Source organism: Rhinolophus sinicus, linkage group LG18, assembly GCF_036562045.2.
Source record: "Rhinolophus sinicus isolate RSC01 linkage group LG18, ASM3656204v1, whole genome shotgun sequence".
In the NCBI taxonomy this organism is placed as follows: domain Eukaryota; kingdom Metazoa; phylum Chordata; class Mammalia; order Chiroptera; family Rhinolophidae; genus Rhinolophus; species Rhinolophus sinicus.
The window spans coordinates 5,370,736-5,383,348 of NC_133767.1; the positions used below are offsets into that span (position 1 = coordinate 5,370,736).

At 46.3% G+C, this 12,613-nt stretch overlaps 1 protein-coding gene across 1 annotated transcript in view; it reads right to left on the reverse strand.

Moving 5' to 3' along the window:
• BMERB1 (bMERB domain containing 1) overlaps positions 1–12,613 on the reverse strand; it is a 100,281-nt gene that overhangs the window by 8,693 nt on the left and 78,975 nt on the right. Inside the window, exon 4 of the mRNA XM_019710393.2 lies at positions 2,276–2,349. Coding sequence (XP_019565952.1) covers positions 2,276–2,349 — 74 coding nt within the window. The remainder of the gene's footprint in view (positions 1–2,275; positions 2,350–12,613) is intronic.

Below are 12,613 nucleotides of genomic sequence, written 5' to 3' on the forward strand. Positions count from 1 at the left end.
TGTGAGAACACATTTCTGTTGTTTGAACCACTGAGTTTGTGGGTTTGCTATGGCGGCCCTAGGAAACTAACACAAAGCCCTGGGGCTAGGAGTCCCCGCTGTTCTTCTAGTACCTGCCCATTCTGTGCTTACAGCAGCTTGGCTGGGTTTTGTACCCTCCAACCCAACTATTCCTGGTGGGACGGGCTATAAAATAGTGTTGAACTGGCCTGGTGACCGTGGCTGCTCATCACAGTCCCATGACAAGCTTTTATAAATGACCAATGCCAGCAGCCCACACGGATCGAATTGGAATTTCTAGGCAGTGGTGTCTAGACTTGGCTTTCTTTCCCCCATTTTAAAAACTGTTTTATGTTTGACCTTTTACTTTCTGCAGTAACAATCTTTTTGAGACATAATTTACGTACCATACAACTCACCATTTCAAAGTGTTAGTCACAGAGTTATGTAACCATCACCACAATCCATTTTAGAACATTTTAATCACCTCCAAAAGAAACCCCATGCCCCTGAGCTGTCACCCCCTTCCAATCAGGACTGTCCACGGGCTCACATCCTCCCAGGGCCCACGCAGCGCCTGGCACCTAGTACATGCTCGCTGAAGCGACGGTATCTGAAAGTTCTGCTACCACTGCACACACCACTGTCCGAACAAGAATCCTATGCTTTATATTTGCGATCTCATGTTATGTCACGGCATAGTCACAACAACTATGGATGGGTGACCTCATTTCACAAACAAGGGATTTAAGGCGCAGAGAAATTACGTTGTTCCGTGAAGGTCATCTAGCTGGTCGTCCTGGATTCAAATGCGACTCACTGGACTCTAAAGTCGTGGTTCTTACACGGGAGCAATTTGTCCACCCCCACCCCCACCTCACCCCCCTCGCCCACCCCTTGGCCTGAGGCTATTTGGCAACCTCTGGAGATATCTTTGGTTGTTGCAACTGGGAAGGAGGGGGGCTGCTACTGACCTGTGGTGTGCAAAGGCCAGGAATCACTCACGCTAATCGCTAATCCGACAGCACACAGAACAGCTCCCCCCACCTCCCCGTCCCAACAGAGAAGTATTGAGCCCCACATGTCCCTAGTGTCGTGGCAGTTAGAACAATGCCGTGTTCTAAAGCGCATTGTGCTGCACTTCTAGCTCAATAATAGACATCCACTGGGTGTCAGGCCATCTCTTTCTATGAACCTGTGAACGCCTTAGAGCAGGGAAGCATTTTCTGTTCATCACTGCGAGCCTGGCACCTACCAACAATGCAGCCTCTTGAGACAGACCTATTGAACTGACGGCAAAACCCTCCAAGGAAATGACAGTGGGGGGAGGGTGCTTATCCGGCCTGTGTTGTTCTTTGCCAAGGCCAAGGCAAGGTTCTTGAAACAGGCTTGTGTTTGTTAATTTGATAAACCTTCCTCTTAGTACCTGCCAGGCCCTCAAAGAGCACGGGAGTCTAGATGAGTATACGAGTCAACAGGCAATTATTTGACACGTACTTTGATAAGAGTAACCGCCGGGAGGGCACCTAACCCAGCCTGCAAGGGCAGGGGAGGCTTTCTTGGGAGTAGGGGCCAAATAAGCTATGACCTGAAGGATGAGTAGACATTAATTTGGTTATTAATAATAATAATAATAGCAGCACTGATTTATTAAGCACTTACTACAGGATTGTGCTAAGCGCTTTACACATTTTTTCCCTCCGTCAATCCCACAACAGCCCCATGAGGTAGATACCACTATTGTCCCAGTTTACAGATGAAGAAATTGAGTTTTAGTGAAGCAACTTGCCCAAGGTCATGTCATTAATAAGTGACAGACCTAGGTTTAACTCCAGAGTCAGAGCTTGTAACCAGCGAACTCTCTCTGTTCTCAAGCAGGATAATGGTAGTGACAATTGCTAATATGTACTGAACGGTCACATTGGACCAGATACCAAATTAAGCATGTGGCTTGCATTGTTTCATTTACCACAATGAGACTGATGCCCAATGAGTTAGGTACTGTTACTACCCTGTTTTCAGAGGACAAGAGACTGAGTCTCAGAGAGAGAAAGTGATTGTCCGAGGTCAAGGAGGTGGCCAGAATTAGGACTTGAACCTGGGTCTGCCTGACACACAGCTGTGTTTGAATCACTCACTCAGGGAAGCCTGCCTTGCAACAACGAGGCCGTGCTAGGAGAGGAGGAGAATCTCTCTCCCAGCCCTAAGTGGTACAGACGGACAGGCTGGGGGCTCTGAGCAGCTGCGTAACTGAGGTGGAGTCACAAATGGTTACCTGGGATGGCGACCAAGTTCTGCAGCTCCTGCTTCAGGTCCATGATGTCATTGCAGAGTTGGATGTCATCCATCCTGGGGAGACAGGACACCGCCCGACAGCGGGTTACATGGGCAGAACATTGTACACCCTGACCACCAGCCCCATTTCAACAAAGAGGATTTGTGGGAGGGAGTTGACCTTGGTAAAGGCCACTCAGGCTCTTTGTAGACGTTTTTCCCCCCAAAGAAGAAAAACAAGTCACTGCGAATAGTAACACCTGGCTAGTGACCCTCCCAGTCTTCAGGAGCCTGGCTTTGCTGGCTAGTATGAGCGAGCTCACACTGCAGCTTCAGTGTTTTGTCGTTTCGTTGTTAAAAATTTTTAAACAGTATAGAAATTCACAGCACAGACAGAGAAAATCTCCCTCTGTCCTTTAGAGAGAACCATTGTCAACAGCTTAGTATATATTCCTCCAGAGTTTAAAAAAGTGTTTATGCTTATACTATCATACATCTCGTCGGTGCCATTATTCAAAAACGTTTTGCAATTTTTTGAACTTGATATATCTTGGGCATCTTTCCACGTCAGCATATGCAAATCTCCTCATATTTAATGGCTGTATACTATTCCATTATGTTGATATACAGTGATGTATTTAACCACTCCCCTATTCCTAGACATTTGGGTGGTTTCCTGATACAATTCTAGGATAAATTCCTAAAAATAAACAAATTTGTAGAAAAATAAATTCCTAGAAATGCAATTGCTGGGTCAAGTAACATGAACATTGCATTTGAATAGGAATTTTCAAATTACCCTCCAGAGGGATTGTGCTCGGTATTCCCACCAACTGTGTGAAAGGATGGATGCTAACTCCTATAATCTCGGTAATTGGGGTGCACGTACAATTTTGTGCTACGTATTACAGTTTTGTATGTGTTTGCTACAATATTACCTCATCTTACTGTAAACAATATTTGCAATGGCTGCCTGGAATTTCACCAAGTAGATTTTTCAAGGCTCTTTTCATTATGTCCTTCTCTCGATTACTTAGGTGGGTTTGTTAGGTTGTTTGTGCTATTTTCGTCACTGTAGGATGAACATGAGTTCACGAAAGGTTTTTTCTTTCTGTTGGATTATTCGGGGTGGGGGCTATAGATTCTCAGAAGAGGAACCACTGAGTACAAAGGGCTCAGCATGTCTACAACCATTGAGACATATTATCAAATTGCTTCTCCATGGGGCGGGTGTATATGCCTTAGTTCTGCATATCTTTTATTGAGCATTTACTATGTCTGCCACCGTCAGAGGTTCTAGGAATGCAGAAGCCTCCCCTGCCTTCATGAGCTGAAATCTAGGCAGGGGAGGCAGAGGGTAGGGAGCAGGCAGCCCTGTGCTGTGTGCATACATAGTAGGTCCATAGGAAAGGCTACTTCCGTCCACCCCTCTGCCCTGGGGAAGGAGGTGAGCAGCTGGGCTGTCAGCTGGCAGACACTCCTGCACAATCTTAGCCAACATTCCTGCACCAAAGAATGAGGCTCACTTTCGTGGGCTATTTCAATTTCCTCAAACCTAATGGCACGAAATAAATGATGAATGTGTACATCTGTGTAGTGTTCTTGCATTAATGAGTTTCAACGCTTTCCCTGGGGAAGAAGTGCTGAGACATTTCCAGGGAGCCTGTGAGCTCAGTCGTCTCTCAGCATCAGGCCGGGGACCAAGGGACCAAAGAGGTGCCTCCAGCTGGCTCAGGTGACACATCCCTGAAAGGGACGCCTTTGTCAAGCGTCACTGAAGGCCATGCTGCCACTTTTCTCCCTGTGGCACGATTATGGTGTGTGCGTTACCTGGCTTCTCCCTTGGTTGTGAGCTGACTCTCATTCCTGGCTGTGACATTGTTCCCAAAAGAATGTCACCTCCCTCAAGCACGGATTCTTCTCCTCTCTGCTGGGGTGTTTTCTAGATTGTCTCTATTTTGATTCATCTTAGAAAGAAAATTACCAACAATCAAAAACTCATCAAGCTGAACACTTGGGGTTTCTGCCCTTTTTCTGTGTGTATGATATATGTCAATTAAAAAGTTACCTTTAAAAAATTACCAGCAGTATTGTTTAGTGTTGTTTTAGACCTTAAAGGGTACTTTTGGTCTTTATAAATATTCTATAAATATGGGCTCCCTGTAAAAAGGTCAAACAATACAGAAGTATAATCGTAGCTGGCATTTATTAATGTTTTTGTACCATCAGCACCAGGCTCTGGGCCAAGCATTTTACACAAATCAGCTCAATTAACTCTCACAGCAACGCTGGGAGGTGAGCACATTATTCTCATCCCTCGGAGGGTGTCAGAAACTTGCTCAGGTCAGAGTACGTGACAGGAACGTGAACCCAGGCAGTCTGATCTCTCAGCTGGGGATCTGAAAGTCCCAAATGGTGGTTGGAGTTCAGGGAATACAGAGATCAGAGTAGTTTGGGGGAAGGCTTCTCAGCTTCATGTGCCACTGACAGGAGGGGCCCAGTCTGAACCGTCAGGGAGGAGGATACCAGGCACGCGAGCAGAGAGGGCAGCTCAGTCAAATACTGACTGTAAAAAGGGGTGTGGTGACCCTGGGCATGTGCCAGTGAAGAGTCCACCCAAACAGGACATGTTGGTGATACACATACAGGTCTGGGTTATGAAGGACTTAACCTGGGAGCCATCTTAGGTTCTAGAGTGAGAGCATGGCATGGAAACGTGTCTATGACAGCCAGTACGGCAGACATGATGTGAGCATCCTGTGTGCACCAAGGAGAAAGAGCATCCTCAGTCCGAACTTCTGTTTAAAGAGCTCAAAGGACTTCCTGGAAGATGGGTTTGCTCATGAATTTTCAGTGGGACTGATCAATTATGAGCCAAATCTGGCCCACTGCCTGCTTTGGTATATGACCCATGAGGTAAGACTGGTTTTTGCTTTCTTAAATGGTTGAGGGGAAAAAAAATCAAAAGAAAGAACATTTCCGGACACATTAAAATTATACGAAATTCAAAAGTTCAAGGTCTATAAATAATGTTTTACTGGAACACAGCCATGCCCATTCATTTACGTATTATCTCTGGCTGCTTTCGAGCTACAACAGCAGAGTTGAGTAATTGTGACAAGAGACCGTATGGCCTGCAAAGTCTAAACATTTTACCAGCCGGCTCTTTGTACAAAAATTATGTTGGGTCCTGAGCTTCAGAAAGAACCATGGAAAGTAATCCGAGCCTAACCAAGCTTCTGGAGTTGGAAGACCTCTCACTTTCTATGGATGAAGAAATCAACTCCCAGAGAGGAGAGTACTGATCATTGATCTGCTGACTCATCCAATGAATGAATCATTCAGAAAACACTGATTGAGAGCCAAGTGTGTGCTGGGCTTCCTGACTCAATTTTCACTTCCAAGAGACACGACCAGGCCACTACCAAGGCCACATGGCGAGACAACAGGGCTCCCCCCGGCCCCGCTGCTTTCACTGAGGGTGCAGAACCCACACTGCCTTCTTCTCTGTGCTCCTGCAGAGAGTCTGGGCTGCGCCCAGGGCATATGAGGTTGGCCAACAGATTTCCTGCGGGCACCTGCTAATGCGATCTGGCAGTTTCTGCGACAGAATTTGTCCTTCGCATCCTTCACGTCGCTGATGGAAATACTAAGTTTTGTGACTTCACTTCTTAGTTTCTACTTGTATCCCACGATTGCTTGCCAAGTTAGTGCCTAGACTGATGCATACAGGTTGTCCCCTTGGATGGCTCAGCGAGCTGGAGGGGAGAGGGCTTCTGGCCCTGGGCTTCCCTACTCCTAGCCCTGGGCCCGTGGCTGAGTGGCCTGCAGAGAATTAAAGATGTGAATGAAAACTAGGCTCCAACCAGGTGAGAGAGACGGAGAAGGGGAGAAAGAAGGAGGAGGAGGAGGAGGAGGAGGGACGGGGGGAGGAAGGAGAAGGGAACGGAAGGGAAAAGGAAGAAAGGGGAAGGGAAGAGAAAACAACATAAATGCCCAGTAACGGGGCATTGGTTATGTGTGATTTCCCAACTATACAAGGAAGAACTCAATAACCATTAAAAAATTATTGCTGGCCAGCTTGCACTATCTTCTCAAAAGTCCCCTTGAGAAAGTACAGCCAACACAGACTGGGTGAGATTAAGACACTAACGTGACAGGGTTGCCAGGTTTATCAAACAGTAACGCAGGACGTGCAGTTATATATGCGTGTCAGATAAACATCCAGTCATTTTAGCATAAGGGTACCCCCTGCGATATTTGGAACATATTGCACTAAAAAATGATCTGTTGTTTATCTGAAATTCAGAGCTCACTGTGTGTCCTGTGTTTTCTCTGGCAACATTATAAGACGAGGGAGGCCAGACTTTCAAACTCAGCCTCATTTTCTAAGCAGTCATTAGCCCAGGGAGCCTCTTCTGTGCTGGGGGAGGAGGGACATCTTCTGCAGGCGGAGCGGTTAGAAAAATGGCCAGTCTCCTAGCCGTGCCCCTCTCCATTCCCACTGGAGAGCCGTCTGTTGCCAAGTTTCTAGGCATGTGGGAGTTTGAAAAGACTGCAATGAAATGCCTCACAGAGAATTATTAAAAACGGCCAGTGGAGTGATGGGAGTAGAAAATAGGGACAATTTGGGAAAATATGTTCAAGGGGCTTGAAAACATTTAAACTTCAGTGATACCATTTCCAGGATTTCATCCTAAGGAGATAATTAAGGGGCCCGTAACGATTTAGCGATGACTATGTGTAATACAGCCTAGTGCAATATAGCAAACAACTGGAAGCAATCTAAATGTCCAACAATAACAGAGGGTTTGCTCAAATAAATCATGGTACGTACACATTACGGAATCCTACACACACATTAAAAATGATGCTTAGAAGAGATGTTATTGATATAAGAGGGAAAAAAACCACATTTTAAAAAACTGGTTAAGAAATACTGATCCAATTTTGCAAAGTACATATGCATAGGAAAAAGACAGCAAGAATCCACTCAAACTATTACAACTCTTATTGTGAAGGAATTTTTATTTCCTTCATTTGCTTCTCTGCACAATTCTTTTTTTTTTTTTTACAATATGTATGTATTATCTGGATAATCTTTTTCAGTTTTTTGTTTTAAATGACCACGGCCGCCTCTTTCCGCAGAGGAGAACGCGGCCAGTCTTGAGTCACCATGACCGTAGGAGAACCCTCTCTGTGGCTTGTTTTGTCAGCCTCATCTCTAGATGGAGAGCTCACATGTGGCCTAGCAGCCCATCTGCATGTTTGTGAGTCCTGACCTGCGTCCTTCAAGCCTTAGCTTCCTTCAACTCCCTCTTCCACCCCAGCACTCCTTTGTCTCAGACTAATTCTATGTGGCCTTCAAGACAACCCCAGCATCCCCTTCTGGAACCTTCCTGATGCTCCCAGGGTGGATCAGCTCCTCCTCTTCCTCCTGCTGTCATAGCGCCCTGTCTCTCCACATCTCCGCCTCCTAATAATCACCAGGCACTTGTGTTTCTCCCTGTATAGACTGCGTACCCTTTAAAGGACTCTGTCTCTTCCCTCTGTGCTTCTAGCACATCACCGTGCCTGACACATCACAGTAAGCACACGAGGAAGAGAGGAAGGCAAGCTGGCAGTTGGACATGGGGTACACACAGCCCTGGATTTTTATTGAAACAAGGCCTCAAGACTATAAGCGCAGGTGGAAAATTTTCAAATCCCATGACAAAGACCCCATAAGGGCAACAGAATCTATAAAAGGCAGTGAGTCACCCTCGGAGAAATCCAATTAAACATTGTAATTCAAGTGATTCTGCTATCAATACAGTTTCTATTCTGAGCTCTGTCAGCATCTGGGTCTTCCTGTGCCTTTCATTCTCCAATACCTGCTGAGTTCCTGCAGGTGCTATGTCTCCTCTCCCAAACCTTCCCTCCTCGTTCCTACATTCATCTCTCTCGTGCTGATACTAACAAAAGCTGCCACTCATCTGAGCACAGGACGTAGCGCTATCTCATTTATTTCTCACAATCTATAAGGCAGGTATCATCATTCCTAACTTTATAGAAGGTTAAGTAAATCATCCAAGACCACACAGCTGGCAAGGAATGAAGGCAAGATTTGAAAGAAGACAGTCCGAATCCAGAGCCCTGACAATTGCCACGACAACAAACTGGCTAGAGATGCCACCCAGAGGTACCAAGTTGTCCCCATCTGCCCCAGTACTCCCGTCCTTGTAGTCAGAGCCTTTTAAAATGCTTTCAACCTGTGGCAGTTCCAAGGAGTGGGCTTTCTTGGGGAAAGGGTTCAGCCTCATCCCATAATTTCCATTAGTCGTCAAAACCACCTCAGTGTTTTAAAAATGTTTTTTGAGATGGGCAATTAGACTTTCCCCAATTTTGCGTACAGTACAAGTAAAGAAAAAAAGGTAGAAAACCAATCTCAGTAAAAACGGCGGGCCTGCTACTGCAAATGCAGCTTTCAGATAAATCACCATCCTTCCTTGTGACCAGATTCCTGGCAGAAAGCCCTTCCTATAGGGGAATTCTAAAACTGTCATTCCTTTCAACTGAACATCTAGCACCTATAAGAAAACAAAGCTTAGAAACACAATCTATAAGCCCCAAACCCCAGGAAAGGCTTCCCCACCCCTCTCTCCACCCATTCTAGCGAGCCTATGGATTGGGCCACCCAGGAGCTTAGCCCTGCTCCTACCAAGGCCCCAAGCATCAAGCATCCTTTTCTGAAGCCATGAGCTATCTATAATCTGTACCCACAATTCCTACTATACTCACTGCACCATGTACCACCAGAAACATATCTGCTTTTATTCGGAGCACAAGCTCTTAACTACAAGGTTGCAGGTTCAATTCCCGCATGGGATGGTGGGCTGCGCCCCCTGCAACTAAAGATTGAAAACGGCAACTGGACTTGGGGCTGAGCTGCGCCCTCCACAACTAGACTGAAGGACAATGACTTGGAGCTGATGGGCCCTGCATATTCCCACTGTTCCCAAATATTTCCCAATGGAAAAAAAAAAAACTAAAAAAAAAACAACAGAAAGAAACATATCTGCTTTTAATGATAGGCACATTAACACTTAAATCATCCTCATGTTTATTTACACCACTGATCAGTGGCCTCCTTTGTATGGGAGCAGGATCCTAAGGTTTGGTGAGCCACAAAGAAATAGCAAGAATCCTCTGCTGGATGACCCAAAGCCAGGGCAGCGTAGGGTTATAATTAGTGGTGCTGCTGGCAAATAATTTAACAACTGGCTGGGAGTGGAGAGAGGGTAGAAGCCTTGGTTTGTATCATTTGCTAAATTCCATGGTGTAAATACTCCCACCATGGCGGGTTTCAAGCTCCCAACGATTTAACAATGGGCTGGCAAGATTCCTGAAAATTTAACATCACTGGCTGGAATCAACAGGTGGGCAAATCTGGGGGTGCCTCTTCAACATTCTTTAAATATTTATTCAACATTAATTTAGAAAAGAAGCTGAGCACTGGGTGAGAAAAAGATTACCAGTGGTGATGGTGATGATGATGATGGTGATGATGGTGATGGTAGTGATGATGATGATGATGATGATAATGATGGTGATGATGGTGATGATGGTGATGGTGATGATGATGGTGATGATGGTGATGGTAATGATGGTGGTGATGATGGTGATGATATGATGATGGTGATGATTTTAGCTACCATTTATTCAGAACTTACCATGTGCTAGGCATTAAGTGCTTTGTACAGATTATCTCAAAAAAAGAAAAATGCAGGTGTATAACATCTTTAAAATAATAATGATAACACTAAAAGTCAAGGCCCCAGGGCAGAGTTGAACTTGATGGTTGAGAGTCACTCCCCAGCTGCTCAGGGAGGAGGAGCATTTTCTGGGTTTTCTCTGGAGATGACTAAGCCACCCTGATCCCTACTCTCCCTCAAAGCACAGTGTTAGCAGTTAAAGGAGGGAAGGGCGCTTTGATTTGCTTACTTCCCAGAAAGAGCCACCCACTTTCACATGTGTTCTGTCTTTTTATCCCTTGCTACTATGCTGTCAGGGAAACATTGCCCCATAATACAGATGGGGAAAACTGAGGATGGGACAGGGCAAAAGATCTGCTCCAGGCCACACACGTTGGTATGAAGTATAACTGGGGTTCAAAACCAGTTGACAGGCCCCATAACATGACAGTTGAGATCATGGGTCTGGACGCAGAATACTTGGGCTGTATCATTGTCTGCTATTTAATGGAACCTGTGCCACTCTGGGCAAGTTACCTCAGGTTCCTTATCTATAAAATGGGGGTGGACTGTATGCATTTATGGTTGTAGCGAGTATTAAGTGAATCAATGTGCATAAAACACTTAGATCCCTGCCTGGCAAAGCAAGTATTCGAGAAGTGCTTTTTACAACCGAGGCACTTTCTACCACCCCACCCTGAATCTCTGGCAGGTCCTAGGGCCTGAGCTCTTCACCACACTTGGCACTTCTTAATAAAATGAAGTCACCGGCATCCAAGCCCAGGCTCTGGAAATATTAGAACTCGAGGACTCTGCTCCTGAAAGTGGTCCTTCACACGCCCACTGTCTGCTGCAGTTCTGACTCTTGCTGATTAAAAGCCACCGCTGCCCAGAGCAAGAGACAGAGGACACTCTCCCTTTTATGAAAATCCAGCAAGCGGGTATAAATTGAAGACAACCACCCCTCAGCACCGTTGAGAGGCCGAGGATACCTAGTTATCTGAAACCCAGATAGGCAGGAGGAGCAGGATGGGCCAGGATGCACAGACAGACGGTGCAGGAGAGCTGAGGCGGGCAGCGGCAGGCGGAGTTAGGAAAAGCTAATGGTGTGATTCAGTGCTGGAATTAGGATGAGCAATGTTGGCAGCCCCCAAAGGACAGGATGGGGAGAGGCACAGAGATGGGGCAGCAGCAGGAGGGACCAGGGGGTGGGTGTCGGGGAGGGTCAAGGACGGAACAAAGCAGGCATCAAGCTTTATCTCCTGGGCAGTTTCGTGAGACTCAGGGGTTTAGTGACTCGTTCAAATGAAGCTCATAAAATGGCCACACTTCAAGAGGGAGATCTCTAAACACCACTTAGCAACTTGGAAACCAGAGGACAAGCTAAGGGAAGACAACGAGAGAAGATGCACTAGGTGTGTGGAGTGGAGACACGTGGCCACCAGGGACACTCACAGCCCCTCTCTGAACCTGACCTCGTGGGCCTCATGCAGGGCAGGTACTCAGCCTTCCGACACGAAGCACATTTATAAGTTATGTGTAAGTTATGCAGTAATGCGTGTGAAGGGCTTGGCCCAGAGCCGGGCTGCACGAAGGGCTCCATAAATGTGGACTGCGGTGCTCCCTGAGCACCCTTATAGGAACAGGACACTACAGCAAATGCCCAGCAGGCTGACTTGCAAACCTTAACTTTCCAAGTTGGAGCTTATCATTTTCGGCTCCAAATAAATCATTTATCTCCACAGAAAGGGTGTGGAAAAGTCCAAGGCCTGACTCAGTAGAGTCCTTTCCATTTCCACTGTGTTTAATTCAAGATGGCAGAACAAGACAAACCCAGGGTGGGACTGTGGGCCTCCAACCCGGAGTTCATCTTTGCATTCTAGAAGAGCTGGGCAAAGAGAAAAGGGGTCGTTGTGTTGGGAGCAAACACAATAAACTAGCTTAGGGATAAGGGCCCTGCATCTGGAACAGATTCCTCAGGTTCAAACCCTGGTTCTGCCTCAGAGCAGCTGGGGACCTCGAACTAGTTGTCTCGCCTTTCTAACATCAGCTTCCTCATCCATGAAGCAGAAGGAACAGAACCCACCCGTTCAGGATTCTTGTGATGACTTAATTAACTAAAATAAATGAGCCAACGCCCGCAATGCATTCAGCACGTGTGTGGCATATCAGTGCCCTTGGTAAACAGCAGTTCTTAGCATCTGTCATCTGCCCAAGGCAAGAGCCCAGATGAGCCCTGAGCCCACTTATGAGTTCACACTAGTTCCACGGTTACGCGTAAACACCCCTCCTCTACTTCCTCACCATCCTGGCAAGAGAACAGAGAGAACCAGCAGAGGCTCTGAGTCCCAGGGGAAAAGGCAAAAGAAGAAAAGGGAAACCCATGAAAGAATAATGCTAAACATTAAGAGTGTTGGGGCAGCAGCCATTACATTTGTTCTTAAAAGAGTCGACACAACAGGTGACAGTGAAAGTGAGAAGACACCCTCCACCATGAAATATGATCTGACTCACACAGTCTGCACGGGAGCTGCCGATGTTAACTTGATTACTTTGGAGCAGGTGTGACAAAACCAATCTCATCCCGGTTATTACAGCACCGGTCA